The sequence below is a fragment of the Tympanuchus pallidicinctus genome, unplaced genomic scaffold, assembly GCF_026119805.1.
Source record: "Tympanuchus pallidicinctus isolate F22 unplaced genomic scaffold, pur_lepc_1.0 scaffold11, whole genome shotgun sequence".
Classification (NCBI taxonomy): domain Eukaryota; kingdom Metazoa; phylum Chordata; class Aves; order Galliformes; family Phasianidae; genus Tympanuchus; species Tympanuchus pallidicinctus.
Window position 1 is genome coordinate 1,183,060 of NW_026294627.1, and position 19,622 is coordinate 1,202,681.

General features: G+C 45.8%; 1 protein-coding gene across 3 annotated transcripts in view; it reads right to left on the bottom strand.

Annotated features, from left to right (window-relative positions):
* Positions 1-8,896: 8,896 nt before the first annotated feature.
* The window catches only part of PAK1 (p21 (RAC1) activated kinase 1), a 68,997-nt gene continuing 58,271 nt past the window's right edge, over positions 8,897-19,622 (bottom strand). For all 3 annotated transcript variants that reach the window (XM_052669915.1, XM_052669916.1, XM_052669920.1), the window contains 5 exons: positions 16,350-16,467; positions 15,795-15,894; positions 13,520-13,716; positions 12,103-12,240; positions 8,897-10,086 (listed from right to left, as the gene is read on the bottom strand). In XM_052669915.1, coding sequence (XP_052525875.1) covers positions 10,000-10,086; positions 12,103-12,240; positions 13,520-13,716; positions 15,795-15,894; positions 16,350-16,467 — 640 coding nt within the window. In that variant the 3' untranslated portion in view covers positions 8,897-9,999. The remainder of the gene's footprint in view (positions 10,087-12,102; positions 12,241-13,519; positions 13,717-15,794; positions 15,895-16,349; positions 16,468-19,622) is intronic.

Genomic DNA, 19,622 nt, shown 5'->3' on the forward strand with positions numbered 1-19,622 from the left:
GAAATCCCATCACGGGACGCGGGCAGCCACTCACCACGCAGCCCTGAGAGAAGTTAGGTGAGTCCAGGTTAGGTTCATCCCACGCAGAATGTGAGAACCTGGTGCTAAAATGCTGCTCCAGCAGAACGGGGGTGTCTGCAGGATGGGGTTCGAGGAAATATCCCAAATATTTGGGCAAGATGCATCAGCGCTGATCCTCAGCATCCTCTGGGAGAGCATTTCCTGCATCTGTGAGCCTCAGGCAGAAATCTGCTGCACACCATTTCTGAACAGCTCCAGACACAAACCGTGCTTTTAAAAATATTTATTTATTTATTTTCAGTGCTTTGGGGACTTTAATAACTTAATCCTATTAGAGACATAACTTCCTTCGGAGGGGGGTGAGGGGCAGATCAGCATAACAAAAGCATTTTGTGCGGTTGAATTTTGTAACTTCCAACTCGCCGTCGCCGCAGGGGAGGCAGCTGTGAAGTTTCTCAGGCTGCACAGCTCACCTTACACAGCTCCTCCTTCTCCTGCAAAGCTCTTTCATGGTATCGTAGAATCATTGAGGTTGGAAAAGACTGCTAAGATCAAGCCCAGCCCCAACACATCACCACCATGCCCACTGTCCGTGTCCCTAAACCATGTGCCTCTTTGCTGCACAAGAGGCCAAAAAAATATCCCCCCAATCCCAAAAGAATGCCGGAAACACCGCCAATGTAGACCTGTCATCCATCATCTCTTACACTGGGGTTTTTCTTGTTGGATGAAGAGATGGATCCAAAGGTCCCTCAACAGCAGACTCAGCAAAGTACCTTAAAGAGTGGGGAAGGAGAGGGCAGAAATGAAATGACAATCCGGTGTCTTTTAGGCAGTCCATGCTGTTGCGGAGATTAACTCTCAATTAGAAGACGGGTCACAGAGATAAACAGCCTGATTCGCTCTGAAACCTGTTGACAGGATTCAGAGCAGGCAGAGGGCATTGAACTCTTCCACTGTAAAATCAGTACTGATAATTCCTAGATAGCACTAGATCCCACAGTACCATCATTTTCCTTCGGAGTTAGAACATCAAAGGAGTGAAGGAACCACAAGCTACGCAGTGAATGCAGAAGCAGATGGTTTTAGTGTAGGCTGTCTTGGGGCTAAAACTCGGATGGAGTCGATCAAGGAATCATAGACTCATTAAGGCTGGAAAAAACCTCTAAGATCCCCAAGTCCAACCCCAACCCACCCCACCATGCCCACTAACCTCATCCCTCAGTGTCACATCCCTCATCCCCCCGTTCTTGAAAACCTCCTGGAACCGTGACTCCGCCACTCCCTGTCTGTTCCAATCCATTACCACCCCTTCCAATTAAAAATTTGTTGTAATATCCAACCTGAACCTCCCCTGCTGCAACTTGAGGCCATTCCCTCTCATCCTGTCAAATACTCCTATTTCCTTCCCAAAAACAACAGCGTGGTTTTGCATCCTGCCCTTCCTTCTGGGGGCAGACTCAAAGCCCTCTGCGCTGCAGTTTGCTCTCTCTTTGGTATCTCCAGCTCAGAGTCCAGTCCCTTATCTCAACTAGAACACCCTTGCCCCACACTCCCACCTGTCCCAGCCCTGCCAGCAGCTGTCACTGAAGCACAGCTGGGTGATAACTGTGCTCCACGTGATGGACCTCATCCAAACCGGTACCGAAATGAGATCTGCCACCAGCAAGCCCAGCCCTGAGGTTTATGAGCCCATAAAGGCAGTATCTGCAGGGACCTGGTGTTGTAGAAACCCCGCTCAGTGATATGAGCCTTGAACTCAGGTGAGTTGTGCATCTGAAGATAAAACCATGGAGAATGGCACAAACAGGGAGTGCCGGAGCAGGGATGTCTCCTCCCTCAGGTACCAGCCAGGACGAAGAGTCCAGGGCTGCATTTGGCTGAAAAATATATAGATTCATGTCCTGCCACCTGTGACTTGGGATGTGTGTCCTGTCTGCTGCTCTGTGCTCCATAGCATTGCATACGGAGCAGCAGACCCATGCAGGGAGCAAGATCCCTGCAAGGTGAACCATAGAAACTGTGGCATTTATGGCACTGATGTTTATAGGAGCAGCACAGGAAGAGGGGACTTCAGCCCTTGCATCATGCAGCCCAGCACAATACCCAGACACAGGGAGCACAGCTACAGACTGTGGTGTGGCCGGGGGAGATTTTACACTGTGCCCCAAAACCTCCATCCCACTGCAGCAAACTCTGCCTCTTGCAGTTGCAGCAGCTCCATTTTCCATTCTCTTCCATTGGTGCTGCGTGCAGTGTGGACCAGTTTATGTGGCATGATATAAAGAGGGTCAGTGCCTGTCCTCTCATTTCTTCTTCCATATTTCATGGCTATCATTTATACTATGGGATCATGTTGCTCTTTCCCAGCAGAAATGAGGGTTGGTGATGAAAGACATGCAAGCTGAGTTAACCCAAGGAGGGCTCGGAGAAGCAGATGCAAGGAGCAGTGAGGAAAAGCTTGGGGAAATGCCAAATGTTTCTACACCTTAGCAAAGCAGTGTGGGAAATGGTGCAGGTACCTCTCTTCTGTGTCAGCCCAGCCCCCAGGAGCAGCTTTTGAGCATTTCAGCTCTGCACTGGAGAGAAATCAGTGTATTACCACCTGTCCAGTGCCCTTTATAACATGATCCCAGTGCACTCAAGTCCTGGATGCTATTGCAGGACAATGGCTTTGATGGCAAGTAGGGTAAATAGCCCCAAAGTTGTGCAGGTCCAAACCCTTTGGACACAAGATGTAGGGTAAGAGATACTTCATGGTTGTTAGGAGTGGATGGTGAGCAGTGCCCCTGTATTGCAAAGGGACTCCCAGGGAACAAGCTCTGCTACAGACTGTTATTTGGGTCCTGTCCAAGTCGTTTCCAGGCCCATTGGGAATCACAGAATCCTGTCCTCAATGGATCACAGGATGGCGTGGGGGAGAGAGGTCTGCCTGGCAGCAAATCCCACCTCAGCAATAAGCCAGTGTTCATGCGATGGTTCCTTCCTGGGCAGGTTTGCACTCCTCCAAACATGGGGACACCAAGGTTGGCATTATAGGATCATTAAGGTTGGAAATGACCTCTAAGATCACCAAATCCAACTCCAACTTATCCCACCATGCCCACATACCACGTCCCTCAGAGCCACATCTCCACAGTTCTTGAACACCTCCATGGATGGTGACTCCACCACCTCCCTGGGCAGCCTGTGCCACTGCATTGCCACTCTTTCTGAGAATAAATTTTTCCTCTTACCCAACCTGACCCATTCCTGGTGCAACGCAAGGCCATCACCTGCCATCCTATCACTGTTACCTGGGAGTAGAGGTCGACCCCATCTCACCACAACCTCCTTTCAGGAGGTGGCCTTCAGCCTTCAGGTGATGAGTATGGTAGACAGTTCCATTGGAAGGGACCTTCAAAAATCACCACTTCAGAGCTAGCCAAAAGTCAGCAAACTTTTGAGGTGCACTCACGCCTGGCATCCAGGTCACTGATAAAAATGTTGAAAAGTTGAGAACAGAAGACACAGAGTGATGATGGGGGAACTCTGGGACAAGGGGAAATCATTTCAAGGTAAAAGAGAGAGATTTGGATTGGATATAAGTAAGAAGTGTTTTACAGTAAGGGTAGCGAGGCACTGGCACAGGCTGCCCAGAGAGGTGGTGGTTCCCCATCCCTGGGGATACTCAAGGTCAGGCTGGATGAGGCTCTGAGCACCTGATGGAGCTGTGGGTGTCCCTGTTCAGTGCAGGAGAACTGGACTACATGGCCTTAAATATCTTTTCCAACTGAATCAATTCTGTGATTCTGTGATTCTAGGACAGCCCTTTTACACCTGCTGCTATGTGCCAGCTGCCCTCAGCAGGCAGCCCACAAACTTCGAGCTTTGCAGTGGAAATTGGGAAATGTAAAGAGAAATGCATCCCCGGTGCAGCTACCAGGAGAGGGCATTACAGCCGCAGGAATGGGAAAGGAGCAGCCTGAGCAGCCTCTAAATTCTCCCCAGACATGAGCCTGGCGACCAAAACCTGGAATTGCTCTCGGTGCTAAAAATCAGGGATGCAGAAAAAACATCGTCTGCATGGGGGGATAATGAACCCGTTGTACCTACCGGCATCAATTCTCCTAGTATTCATTTCCCCCTTTTTTCTCCCATATAAACGAAGATCTGCAGAAAAACCCATAAAGATTTAGATGCCAGCTTGCTGTCTGGCTTAGAGCTAAAGTTGTGTGTTCCACAGAGCTTCTGCTCTTCCACCCTTTCCCATTTCACACTAATCCTGCTCTAACACAAGGCATCGCCTCTCTTAGCAATAGGTGGGGCTGCGCTGGAGCCACACAGGAACTAAAAGGCCAAAACACTGCATTTAGGGATGAAAAAGTCAAAGTTCAGAAGTTTGGAGTAGGTGCCACCTCCAAAGAAATGCATGTTGAGCTGCCATTGTGGAATATACATGATCCCCAATCTGGCAGCACAGCCATGCAGAGCCACCGAACACCAACCCAGTCATCTGTTTTATGTGCACATTTTGGGGGAGGACACATAGCAGGACCACCAGCCTGCCAGGTACCAAACCTTCTGTAGTTTTACAGGAGGAGGAAGAAGAGGAGGAGGGGGCTGCAGCACCAAGCTGCTCTGGCTCTAACGAGATGAGGACATCAACACGGCATGCTACCACATCTCAGCAGAGAATCCCAGCCACCTGGGCTGCTATTCTCCTACTCAAGAGACAGGAACCTTCATTTTTGTCCAAAGAGCTCTTGCAAAGCATCAGTTCTGGACACAGAGGAGGAATTTAAGAAGTAACCTGAAATTGCCTTATTCTAATTGGCTAGATGCCCATTCAAGGCATTCCCCTTCCTTCCAGCTTCCTCTCTAACACACCAGGCTCAGCACCCCGACTTGGAAGAGCATGGCAACATTCTGGCAACATTCCCAGGAGAATGACTTCCCACCAGCTTTGGTTTGTTGGGCTCCTGACACCCAGATCTGCCCAACAGCCACAAGCAGACAGCCAATTTCAGAAGGGTTTTGGTGGTGGTGGACACATCCTGTCCAACCTGTGGTTGATCCAAGCTGCAATGAGGTACTTGTGCAAACCAACCTGTAGGTGAAATCTTTTCACCATTCTCACCCTACTGATCCCACAAGAAAAAACAGTGCTGGAGGAAGCAGTTTGTACGTATTCTCCTGAATCCTCCTGTTTCCTTCTCTGCATTAGGAGCCATGGACACCAAGTTCTACCTGGGAAGAAAACAAGCAACTGGGAAGCCAACATCCTCCACTTCTTCTCCTCCTCAAGCTGTGATCTAGATCCTCTTCCAGATATTTCTCAGAGCATTAATTGCTTCCAAATTTATTTTGATAAAGCAGCAGAAATCACATTTACTTCAACAGTTTTCAGTGTAAAATCACTCTGCTCTATCGAGTAAGATTTAACTAAAATAGACCACAGAAACACAGCTTCTCTTTCAAGCATCCCACTCATTTCTGCACACGTCGCTGAAACAAAGTGAAGTAGAAGCAGGTAATTCATTCGGGTTTTATTTAAGGTTTCAATTTTGTTTTCCAAATGGCTGAGCTGACCTTGCACTTCAAACAAATTGGGCACCATCGGAGAGCGATGCCAGGACAGTATGAAGAAACAGGAGCAAATTTCCTACCTGATTTTATGGCCACAGCCCTCGTTATTTCCCAGCAAACACACAGATGACCTGCCCACAGGTCAATGCTGCAGTGGAGCAACAAAGCCTTCGCTGCAAACATGATCCCAAAGCACGGCAGCTGTCAACACGAACCCAAAGCAGTGCTGATGGTGCTGAATTGAAAGATGGGAATGAGTTTCTTGCCATACGCAGGAGCCTGATTTACATTTGCTTCTGTGTTCTCGTGTACCTGAAAAATCTGGCCTCTCTCCATTTCCTTGGCACAACAAGGCCACCTCTTCCATTCAAACATCCCCTTTTTCTTTCCAGCTGAAATTTGTTACTCTTGCCAACCTCCTGGATTGGCTCTAGTGGGATCCCCCCACTCCTTCCTGAATTTCCCCAGGGATTGTGGAACTGAGCTTTTAACCTCTGCTTCTTCCTTGGACCAACACCACCTTCTGCTCCTCTTCCAGAGGCATCCATACTGTCTGCAAGTTTCCATCCAGCTCCCATACGTATTGCTGCTTTGTCCCCACTGGCACTTCATCTCCTCCTCGAGACCCCACATGTGATGCTGTGATCTGTCATTGGCTGCAAACGACGGGATCAGCCCTAGGACAGCAATGATCTTTGCACTTGATCCAGTGGGTTTACAGCACCAAAATACATCCACAGGTTCTCTACTATGATGACAATGAGAAGCCACTGAGAAGTGTTGGAGAAGTATTTCACGCTAGGAAGATGAGCAGAGAATCGGACTTCATCTTTAACAATTTTAATTTCTTAACAACTTCTTTACAACTTTACAATTTTATAATAACTTTTAGACTTTTCTTTATGGTAACAGTGCACAGGTTGCCCAAAGAGGTGGTGGAGTCTTCTTCTACGGAGATATTCAAAACCCAGCTGGATGCCTACCTGTGCCACCTATGTAGAGTACTTGCAAGGGGGTTTGGACTCCATCTTTTGAGGTCCCTTCCAGCCCCTGTGTTTCTCTAATATTTAAATTATTATTGAGTGTACAAATAGAATTGCCAGCTCTTAGCTAAGAAAGATGCTCAAACAAATATCTTCCCCCTTGGTCTTTGGTGTGAACCTTTCATTGTCTGCAAAGACTGGCAAATTTAAAAGCAAGTACCAACCTACCACTGGCCATTTCAGACCACTCTTGCTAAGTACTTTGCTGCAAATATCACCTATTGATACCAACCTGTGGTATTTTGAAAGACAGATGCATTAGGACAGCAATGGAAATCCCAGCTCTGAAGTGACTTTACATGCTTCAGGGTTGGTGGGATGGTGGCGATGGGTCAGCAGTTGGATTAGATGATCTCAGTGGTCTTTTCCAACCGTAATGATTCAGTGGTTTGTAAGCTGTAGTGCATTATACAACTTCTGCACCTAACCCGACAGACTTGCCTAAGATCCCTTAAAAAGGAACCAGGTTTTCAGAATGGATAGTCAAACAACTTCATATCGCATGTTCTAATATAGAAGAGAATCTAGAATTAATAATCAAATAAATAACTGAGGGCTGTGACAACAAAGGGCTCAGACTCGGTAGAATCAGTTCACACAGGTTCAAACAAATGAAAAACCAACAGGAAAGCCACCAAAGCAGCTCTCTAGTGAAAAGCTGTTCTCAAATCACAGCAGTCAAGATGCCTGCAGAAAAAATAAGCCACAGAGGTGACTTTCCAAGTCATTCAAGAGCTATTTAAGAGCTCTTGTTACGTGACAGGAATGTGCTACAAGAGCTGATACAGGTGCTGAAACCAGGTGATGGAATGGAGAAAAGGATGCATCTCAGAATGAAAAACATACCTAAATCCTCCTGAGCTTCAGGTAACTACAATTTTTATTAATACGATAGTTCTGTTAATTCAGAACTGAGGCCAGGCACATCACAGCAAGTTGACTTCTTTCTCATCACAGGTGGGTTAAAAAAAAAAAGCCTGGGACAGGCTGATGCATCACTGACACTTCCTTACATCTTCCTTCCTCTTGAGCAGCTGGTAGAAACCAGCGAGGACTAATCCAAAAAGCTGAAGTTGAGAGATGGAAGCAAACCATCAACACAAGGAAAGGAATAAAGACGTTCGTGTCCATTCTTTTCCAGTAGGCAACAAAGAATCCAAGAGAGGAGCTCATGGAAATAGAGATGGAGATGGAAATGGAAATAGTCCTTTTCATCTCCTTCATGGAAATGCAGGAGTCCTCCTGCAGAAAAATAAGCTCCTGCATGTGCTGGCAGGTAGGACATACCTGCAGTATGATTTGCAGCTCCATGGCATACCAAGGGAGGAGTGGGAAAGGAAGGTGAAGGGAAGTCAGGGACAAATAGTGCATTCACTGGGGGCTGGAACTCAGATCTCTGAGGTGTCTTCCAACCTAAGCTATTCTATGACACATGGGTCACGTGCTATCGTAAGAAGCCAACTGCTCAGCCTGTAGGACCAGAGCCACATCAGGTTTTAGTTCAGTCAGATCTAGTCCATCGTACCCATCTCCCCACATATGCCATTCTGATACTTCACAGGTGATAAGAACAAACTCCTTATCAAAGACAACGATTCAAGAGTAGTGGCCTCCCCCTTCCCAGTCTCACCTAAGCTGCACGCAGAGCAGATTCCCCCAGGGCTGCCAGCTTTGCCCAAGGAAATTCATCTTGTGAGGGGAAACCTCTCAATCTTACATGAAGATGAAAAATCTATACAAAGGGTCACAGACAGCAGATTTGGCAATGGACTTCAGACATGGTAGCCTCAAATCAAAGAGTGACCGCCCTGTGGCACAAAGGGTAGGAAGGCACCAATAAAGCAAGAGACTTTGCAAACTTTATCTGCAAAAGCAGCGTAAGGGCTGTCACATATTGTACAGTGAGTGGAGAAAAACATACACTCGGAGGACAGCCTGGGGCAGAAAGGAAAGGACTGGTTGAGCAGCAAGAAGCAGCAATGAGTTTTTTGTGCAACACAAGTGTTTAGGTGAGGGAGGGAAACTTACTCCAAAACTGATTTAAACTCATTCCTTAAATAACCAAAGCAATATGTACAGCAAGATCTTTTATCCTTTCCCTTGATGTGTAGTTACTCCCCTTCAGGACCACTTGTACGCCATAGGGCTACAGAAGCTTCCATCCTTGTACTTTCAAGCACCCAATGACAATAACATGAAAAATAATCCCATCTGACAGAAGTGTTGGGTGACAGCAAATTCTCCAATCCTCCCTCAGCCCCAGGTTAAGAAATTCAACAGTCATTTTATTAAAAATCAGTATACAGTTGAACATAAGCCCAGTGTTTACAACCAATCTCTCTAGTAGTTCCAGGTTTCCTGTTGTTTTTTTACAGATCATTAGCAACCAAAGGAGTCAGTAGCATACAGATACCAGGTTACTCTCTCATTCCAAGAAAATTAATGCTTTCCCTATGCTTTCAGGAAAACAGCATCCATGACCAGTTTGTTTTCTGTTGGACTTGGTCTAAGAAAAACTCTTCGTCAACAACATCTTGCAGGCAAATCTTATCTTTATAATAGTAATTGCTCTGTTTGCTTTCTCATACAAGGCAGGTCTCTATGAAGCCTCAGAGCACTGATACAATAACCCCCAAAAGGAATCTTTATTCATTTATCTTCTGATTTTTCTAGAATATCACAAATATTTGAAATCTGTTTAACCAGTTGAGCTGAAACAAAAGCGTGTGGGGAGAGGCTTTGATTCACACCATTTGGCCAAAAGATCACCCGTGAATTAAGCTGTCCAGCAGCAGCAGGAAGCACACAGAGGCTTTCTCCTCTCTCCCTCGAAGCATCCAGCAGTGCTGCTGCATCTTCCAGCCCCCACTCCCTTCTCAGTTGTTAAAGCTGTTCAAATTGCTGCTGCTGCTTCGTTCCTTCCTCGACTCATCCAAAGCACAGAGCAGATTCAGTGGTGTAAGAGCAGCTTGGCAGAAGCAGGAAGAGTCCAGCCAGCAAAAGATTTCATTTATTAAGATAAACACAGTCTAAGGTTCCACATAATTTTTAAAAAATAAACACAGTAATATGAAAACAAACTGGCTTTGTTACAGGTTTGGATGTTCCCAGATCTTCCTGGCCGTAAAACAGATCCTTCCCCTCCTGCCCCCATGCAGGCAGATGGAAAGGCAGTTTGCTCTGTACGATCAGCAACGTTCCACATTCAGCAAACGGTTCCTCTGCTGCCCTTCAGCACAGACCAACATTTTAAGAACATCCTTGTGAAGGCAGGGCAGGAGGGAAGGAGAGGAGCAGGGAACTCAGTCTCTCAAATGGACATCTAAAAGGGTTTGACACGATGGCTGACTATGTTAACTCCATCACTTTAATGGTTGTTCTTTGCTGCCTCTTTAGCAGCAATAATTAGAGGAGTGAGGCTAGAAAGAGGCTTTGCGATCTTCAGGAACTGGTGCTAGCAAAAGGGAAAAAGAAAAAGGGTTAAACTTTTCAGAATACGTCCCGGAAATCTAATAGCTATACAAAAGATTGGCACCTACACCCATATGACAATCAACAACATACTCTAATCTCCAAACAAGTGTCTGTTACCACCAAGAACTTCAGTTCAGGGCTTGTCTGAACTGATAAAGAGCTCTGCATCCAACCCATGCTAATTTCTCCACTGTTTGTACACTCTCAGGACCAAGCAAAACTCAGCAAAATCTATACTGAAATTCTGCACGGAAAGAAAGTGTGCTAAAGGCAACCTGTGCAGTTCCATCACAGGGCACAGGGCTTCCCGAAGCAACCATCTCTCAATTCTTTCTTCCCTGTTATCACAGATGTGGTGATAATATTACCTTGGCCTTCTAAACATATTAGAAATTTCCAAAACAGTTGGAATTTAGGGGCAAAGCACAGATTTGCAATTTGACCATTCAGTCGGGCTCCCATACGCAGCACTCTGTTAAGTAGAACAGTATTGGTGATCAAACACACAACACAGAGTAGGTGGTGTCACAAAGTGCTGCTTGCAGGACTGGTGTTCCCTCTACTCATGCTCAGATTTAAGTAGAAAACTTGTGATTTTCCAACCTCACACAGGAAGTCCAGGTTGAGAACAGACACAAAACAGCTATCAGATACAAAACAGCTATCAGATGAGAGTGAAGGCACATAGAGCAAGTTCAAAACCTTCTCTGAAAGCAAAAAGCAGCTCTGTCCCACAAGACTTCTGAGCATCAGAAGGGATCAAACACCCAAAGCACTGCAATTGAACACGCTTCAGAGATGGAGAAATCAGAGGCCAGAAGATAAAGGCTGACAGAAGAGCTGTAGTCAAAATGTTCTCCCACTCTGAGGAACAGGACGTTACTGCTGTCTGATACTTTGAAACTGGCGAGACCAGGAGAAATGGGATCTTTCATCCACTGCCACTCTGCCAGTGATTAATGCTTCATTATGGTCTCAGAAGGCTGCAATACATCCGAACCTGAACCCAGGAGACAAACTAGTTGAAAATCAAAAAGGGAAAAGGGAACTGTCTCTCAGTTGAGGTCTGAGGGTGATCACAGATCTATTTTACAAAGAGCTGAAGCACATTTTCCACCCCCATGGCAGATCTGACAGATGGAAAACATTCTTCATCTGTGCTAGTGAAAAGCCTGGCAGCTTGGTCCTCCACTTTCACCAGGAGTCCAGGCAAAGATACCAGGTTTTCAGTGAAAAAATAAAAGAAAGATTTCTCACAGGTTTTGTTCCACTGCCTCTGCATTAAGGATCAGTACCTAACAAAATGTGGTTTTGCCAAAGCGTTCCAGTTAATGTAAGACATGCCCATACCAAAAAGCTTTGGGATCCCTCCACCAGAAAGCAGACAACCAGAGATTTCAACAGATGGAAGCCCTCCTGCTGTCCCACTCAAAACAAGCATGGCCAGATCACAACACATCCAGACATCAGGGCGAGCTGCACGAAGAAGCCACAGGAATTAAGGGGCTCAGCACTTGGCAGGTCTGGGGCACTGCGATTATCTGAGATCTCTTATAGAACATGCTGCATAGCTGCTGCCAGTAGCAAGTACTGCATGAAAAGGGAGTGCTCTGTTAACATCTTGGTATGGATTTTGGATGGTTGGTTGGTTTTGTTTTGGCAAGTTACCCCAGCTGTCCCTATGCCTTGAGATGAAGTAGTATTCAAGACCCCAGATGAGATTTCTCCATATTTACAGAGAGGGTGGTTAAGCACTGGAATAGGCTCCCCAGGGAGGTGGTTGAGTCACCATCCCTGAATGTGTTTAAAAACCGTTTGGATGCGGTGCTCAGGGACATGATTTAGTGGAGGACTGATAGAGTTAGGCCAGTATGGTTAGGTTGTGGTTGGACTCGATGATCTTTAAGGTCTTTTCCAATGATTTCTATGATTTTCTATGATTTCTATGCCTTGTCTAACTGCAATGCCTCACTCAGCCCTGTCCCCCAGCAGTTACCTGTAGCAGCTCCTTTGCAGAACCTCTTTTTTCCACATCCATTTCAAGACAGCGGTTTAGGAAGTCTCTGAATATGGGTGAAAGCTTTTCTGGATTCTGCAGTTCTGGAGTCCCATTGGTAGCAATGAGATACAAGGCCTAAAGCAAAACAAGCACCAAAGAAACAGGAGGTTATGAAGGTCAGATTCCATCTCCGGATTACACAGACATCCACTTTTCCCCTCCCACCCACCAGCTCAATGGGAAAAATAAAACAACAACAAGCCTTATCAGGGTGACTAATAAATGATTAAGTTTCAGCAAACAGAATAGCTGCTGGCTCTATTTTCATGTGGATGGGATCCAATCCTTTATTGTTTTACCCTCATAATCTGGGTTTGGATCCTGCTTCCCTCTCGAGGGATTAGAAGGACAAAAACAACATTCCAGACTGTGTTTATATAGGGAAGCTAACTGGCACAGCTCTACCAGTGCTAGACTCCTGCAATAGCTATATCCTCATGGGAAGGTACTCCTGCATAAATAGATTTTGTTCTGCTGGTACTTTGCCTGAGTATGTAAGGCCTATAAAGTCAGTACTGTGAAGATGGACTTGATGCTTTATAAATGATGTTCAGCAGATCCTCGAGCAGCATTTGACAGGCTAAAGAAACAAGTAGCTGTGCTACTGCTTGGGAATAAGTGTGTGTGTAAATCCTCTGAGAACCAAGGAACTCAACATTCCAAATTCATGCCAGAAACTTCCTGGGTGGATTTTAAAAGGAAATGCCTATCTATATACCCAAAATCATTTCCAGTGCAAGAGATGGAAACATCAGTTAAGCACAACTGCTCTAGAGCTTTGCATTCTCTTTAGCTTAAGGAGAAGAAAAAAAACAAACATACATCAACCTGGCTTACACACAGAACAGCTACATTACTACAAACTGACAGAATTTCCTTTTCCATTAAAGAATGAGAAAGACACCAGGGAAGTTAAAGCTTGTCTAAAGACTTACTAAGGTTGGAGTTTTATTTGGAGCATGCAAAGTGGAACAATTTGCCAGAAGAAAAGAACCCTGTATCCTTCAGTGCAAGGAGGGCTTTCTTCCTCACTCACAGGGCACAAGGATTCAAGAAGCCAGGTACAGTGGTGCCAGACAGTGCTCCTTCTGTCCCATCAGCCTCTTGAAAAAGCAGGGAATTATGAGTTTCTTTGGTTAACTGAGGTTCCATCAGAAGGACTGCAAGACGAGCCTGTGCTTCTACCATCCAGAATCAACTATGGCTTTTAACTCAAATGATCACAATCTCCTCATTACAATGTCCAAGGAAATATGCAGCTGAATGTGATGAAACCACACTGCAGGCTCTTTTAGAGCCTGAGTTAGCCAGAATGCTCAGAGCAAAAACAGAGGATGAAAAGATATCTGCTTACTCTCAGGGGGTTCTCGTTGAGGTAAGGGGGTTCTCCTTCAATCATCTCGATGGCCATTATCCCCAGCGACCAGATGTCCACTTTGGACCCGTATGCCTTCCGTGTCACCACTTCAGGTGCCATCCAGTATGGGGTCCCCACCATGGTGCTGCGTTTGCTCTGCTCAGGAGTGATCTGGGCACAGAAGCCAAAGTCAGCTGGGAAGTGAAGACAGAGAGAAAAGCCAGAAATCAGCCAGGTTTCTCCAAAAACAACATGTACTGATTCCGGCATTACAAGCCGGTCTGTTGCACTGCATTGCTTGTTACATTGCTTCTGCAGCTCTAAAGGAAGGGTGGTTTTGTGGCTAATATGGTGTTCAGGGGTTCGTTTCTAAATCTGACTCACTGAGGCCACGAGGATCACAGAGCTGCTGCCTTGTCTACATGAAGGCTGGTGATCAGCAAACAGCCGTATACGGCTGTTGTGAAACTGGACTGTGCAGCATTTTGCAGTTGTAAAACACCATCTATGTTTTCAAGATCACTCCTGGGTATGTGAAAACATAAATCAATGCCCAGCCTGATCTTGATATACCCCTCCACCCACACATTGCATTATCTGTGCTGATTTTCATTCCTGGAGATATTTCTTCCCTGGAAGACACATCATTCCTCAAACAAGATTTGCTTTACAGGGTAAATGCTATGCTCAGAATAAGCTTAAAGTACCAAAATGTACACTTAACATTTTTCTTGGAGTAGACAGAAAGATGGGAGCCTTCACATGAAAATTACTTGGTCCAATGTCTTATTTGCTTTTGTCTTATCTAAAGAAAACCAGTTCTGTTCTTGTGTGACCAGCAGAATTAACACAGCAAGATGCAATGCTCATGCTGATCTCCTATGTCACCAAGAGTTCAATTTTATGCAGAACCATGAAAATTAAACTAATCCCCAACTGAGTTTTTATCTAGGGTAACAACCAGGATAGGTACATATGATTCATAAACAGAGCAAACTGCTAACAGAGCCAATATGAAGCCCAGGTCCAGAAGGTTACTGCATCATATCCACAGGGGCTTTCCTAACTGCAGCCAAGTACCTGCATACTGTGCTCAAATATGCTGTTCCATAAGAACAGAGCACTTTGGCCCTGATAAGCTGTTCATTGCTGACACTCCAGAGATCTGACTGTACCAAAGTGTAACTTTAGTCTAAAAGGAAATTATGTACCAAAACAAAAAAAAGCAAACAACAACACCATCTTACTCAGCATATCTGCACTGTGTGAATTTTGAGTCATATCTGCTGTCACTGCTGACAAAAATAGATTTATTTATGCCTGTTGGGTGCTAGCCAACAGAACTGGGAAGGAGAGGGAGGGAACAGGATTTTGTGAGAGCCATAGGTGGAAAGCAATCATTCACTGGTCCCCAAACTTGTCTCTGCGTGGGCAATCACAAGCACAGCAGCCACCTTAGTACCAGAGGGGCAGAACAGTCTCAAGGTCTTCATTATCAGTGATAACACAAGGAGGAAACAACACTAAGAACTCAGTTTGGGCTGGGTTTGTAAGATTAAGTGCTATCTCGTTGCACAGCTTTCAGTTATCCATTCACTCGCTTCCATCTCCCAAGTACCCACAAGTATTTTCCAGTCTGAAGAGATCACACACAAATAAAGGCTTGTGATCCTACATCTTTAAACTCAGCTTTACAGACTGGGGTAGCACTAAAATATTGTCATTTCAGGCAACAAAAGGAGATGGTCCAAAGCTAAGTGATTCAGGTTGGATATTAGGAAAAACTTTCTCTTGAAGAATTGGTAACACACCGGCACAGGTTGACCAGGGAGGTGGTGGAGTTTCTGTCCCTGGAGGTGCTCAAGAATCACAGAATGGCCAGAGTTGGAAGGGACCTCAAGGATCATGAATCTCCAACCCCCTGCCACATGCAGGAAGGAGATGAGATGGCTCTGAGGGATACAGTTAGTGAGCATGGTGGGGACGGGTTGACAGTGGAACTTGATGATCCTAGAGCTTTCCAACCCTAACGATTCTATGATTCTAATTCCAAACCTCACTGCATGTCTGGTATCAGTTCAAAAGGACTTACACTTGCTAATCTCCATTAAAACAGATGCCACAAAAATACGTACAGCAGCATTTCTATAGACTCTTCATCACTGCAGCATCAAGTAACTCAAAAACCCCTCTTCCCACTAGGCCTATCCTGTAGCATGTAAGAAGCCTGGGCTGACAACTAAAGCCACAACCAGCACTGTTCCCCACATACTTAATTTAACAGAGCCATCCATTCCCAGTAGGATGTTGTCACTCTTTATGTCTCTGTGAATAACTTGGTTTGAGTGGAGGAATTCCAAAGCCTGAAGACACTGAAAAAGATAATTAAAAAAAAATCACATAAATAAAAACAGAGGTATTCTTTCTGAGTATGAAATGATTCATCAGCTATAGTTAGCCAGCTGATGGACACTAACATCATGCATTTTAAGTAGCACGGGCTTAGCTTCTTAAAGAGCCTTTCCCATACCCAGTATGCATGGGGCTACAAAGAGACATCCCTACTGGGACCAGCAGGTGGACAGGGTAGTTGCAAAGAGGATAAATGTAACCATGGGAATTCCAACCCCATTTTGCACCACGATCCTCACTTGAGGGTGAAACCTCACAGGAGTATGCTGCAAACCCCTAAGTAAAATCCACCCTCTGCAAAATTACTGTTGCATTAGAGAAGCTGCAGGTGGCTGTGCTGCAGAGCCAGTGACACATCACACAAGGCCCATGTCCCCCACCCCTCACAGCTCACTCAGTGTGAGCACAGCTTTACCTCTCGGCACACAGCTGCAATCTGTCCTTCGTCCATGCAGGTCTCTGTAACAACATCTGTTAGGGAGCCTCCTGCCAAGTACTCCATGACTACCCAGAGCTCTTCTCCTACAAGGTAACTGAAATGCCAAAGAAACAGCTTTTAGATGAAGCAGATCTATGAGCATCCCACCACTTCCCTAGTCAGAATGCACTGGGTTTTTAAACTATCATAGAAGTATAGAGAAACCATCTACTTTGCTCAGGCACAGGGGCAATCCTGGATGACACAATGGTTGGTTTCCAACAAACAACAGAGGAAGAACACCGTATTTTTAAGTATCATGTTTACGAAAAAAATAAAATAAAATCAATCTTTTTTATGGTACCATTCAGTTTGGCATTCTCACAGAATCACAGAAGTGCTTCCTGGTGTTTAGATTTTGTCTAAAACATTCAGAACTGTTGCCCAGAGAGCTGGTGGATATCTTGGCCCTGGAGACATTCAAAATAAGGCTGGATGGGTCTCTGAGCACCTGACAGAGATGTAGGTGTCCCTGCTCATTGCAGGGGAGTTGGACCAGATGGCCTTTATAGGTTCCTTTCAACTCCAATGATTCTATGAGGGCTACTGAGTACATCCTTCTGGATGAAACAGCATTTCTACAGAATAAAAAATTAAACAGGGAAAGCCTGGAAGGGCAGCTCTCGCCCCAAAAGGCCTGCAGGAAGATGGAGAGGAGAAAGCTGAGATGAGGGTGAATATTCTCAGCCTTTGTGTTATTATTCTCTCCTGAGAGCATGTATGTTGACATCTAGAAGCAGACGACCTAGGATGAGGGCACCAGCATTAACTCATGTTAAAAAAAATAACAGTAATCGCCAACCACTTCTGCCTTTTGGGGCCCATCTGGAAAAACATCAACACAGCTTTTCATAACGTACACATAGGTATGACACATTCATGAAGGAAGGAATCATTAGTTTGGAAACTATAAAACCCACTTTCAAGACTATCTGAGCATTTTTGACAGGAGCAGACAGTTGAGTCAAAGAGAGAAGGAAGGCAAAGATTCAAATTAAAAGCTTCTCTGCTGGCACCAGAATTCATCAACACGCTCTTTGCTTTGCTCAGAAACACTGATCCTGCTAAAAAGTGAACAGTGAATCTGCTAGAAGCCAAAGGCAAAAGCAGGACATGATCCAGAGAACAACAGCGAAGGAGAAAAAGGTTATAAAGTCTGACTTGGCACAGAAAGTTGACAGAGATGAGCCAGACATCACAGGAGTGAGCAAGAAGTTCACTCTGGCCCCAAAAGAACATACTGCCAGCACCTGAGCTGATGAAAAAACACTCCTAAAAATAAAAAACTGCAATCTAAGCTGCACCTGGATGCTAGAAATATTACAGCTATAGAGAGCTTCTAGTATTAGAGACAAAGATGTGATCTAAGTTTGGTGATGCTGTAGATTGCAGTTAGGCAAAGCCTAAAGCTTCTTTCAGTATCCAGAGCCCAAGGACACAGAGCAACGCTCACAGAGCAGACAGGTCTCCAGCTCCACTCCCGAAGTGCTGACACTGGCAGCTTGTTCCTGGCAGCACAGAGCCCAACAAAGGCAGAATCACCTGCACAGCAGTCTGTTGGCGTGACAGAGGAGCAGAACTGCTTTCAGCAGCATTTCTGTAGGTCAGCAACCTCTTCATGGGCTCTAAAAGCCACTCCATCCAGATCTCTCCTTCCTGTTCCCTTTGCTGTTGTTGATTCTTCTTCTCCTCCTGCCAATCTAGAGACCTTCCAAATTTTATCAGCACCCTCACCACAAATCAGCAGCTGCCTGGAAAACCAACACTCCCCTTCTGTGCCACTACACAGAGCATCTGGAGAATGCTCTTAGACATTCTCCAGAAGCCCAAATCTACTTGGCTATAGGGATGGGCAGAGCAGGATCCACTGTTCCTTTGTAACCCTCTCAGGTTGCACAAGCTGGGAGCAAGCTGGTTCCTCTTCACAGCCAAAAGGGATGGAGCAAGCCAAGGAGCCCACTGTGAACCAAAGCTGTGCCACAAGCAGCACGTGCCAAGATCCAGGCACCTCAATAATTGATAGCTCTGACACAACGTGCAGGGAGGTAAAATTAACAGTGGATCCTTGCCAGCTGACACTGAGCAGGCGTAATTTCAGAAGGCAACATGGTGTCATCTCAGGGCTCTTTTCACTCTCTCACCACAGTAGAGGCATTTTAGTCCCTGAGTTGCCTCCTGCAGACGTGCCTCAAAACGGCTCTATCAGATGTTCCTGAAAAAAGCCAGACATCATAGAATCATGGAATACCTTGAGATGGAAGGGACCCATAAGGATCACTTAGACCAACTCTTGGCTCCACACAGGACCACCCACAAATCAGACCATATGTCTAAGAGCATTCTCCAAATGCTTCCTGAACTCCAGCAGCTTGGGGCCATGCCCACTGCCCACTGGTGAAGGACCTTTTCCTGATATTCAACCTGAACCTCCTGTGTCACAGTTTCATGCTGTTCCCTTGGGTTCAAGGGGAGCCAGGGCAGCTATGTACTGCTCTCCCTGTGACTGACATCAAAAGTATTGCAGTGCCACACACCGTCACCTGCAGTCACTCTCTAAAAGAAGGCTGGCAGCAAAAGCAGGGTGATGAGTCTTGGAGGAAGGATGCAGCCTACAGTTTTCTCTTCACCTCACTTACTAACTTCAATTTCAGCTGAAGGCTGCATCCTGAAAGGAGGCTGTAGTGAGTTGGGGGCGACTTCTTCTCACAGGTAACAGTGATAGGATGAGTGGTAATGGCCTTAAGTTTGGGAGGTTCAAGTTATATATAAGGAAAAAATTCTTGTCAGAAAGAGTGATAATGCATCGGCACAGGCTGCCCAGAGAGTTGGTGGAGTCCCTGTGTCTGGAGGCGTTTAAGAACCATGGAGATGTGGCACTGGTCTTTTCCAACCCTAATGACTCTATGATTCTATACTGGTAAGGGCAGGAGCTGAGGCAGAGATCAGAGAGATGGTTTATTCCAATGAGCACCTTGATGAGCTCCCATTAGGTACTGAGAAGGGGAGACACTGTCAGGAACAGAGCCTCAAAAAAGAAACCAGGTCCCACATCAGCAATGCATCCTTCCTCATATGTTCCTTCTGGGACAGCAGTAGGCAGAAGCCAGCAAGCTTCATCACTCAGGAACAAACAGGCACACAAGGCCAGACAGGAGAGGATGCAGCTCCCCAGCAGCAGGAAGCTGCAGTTGCAAAGCTGAAGTGGCACAG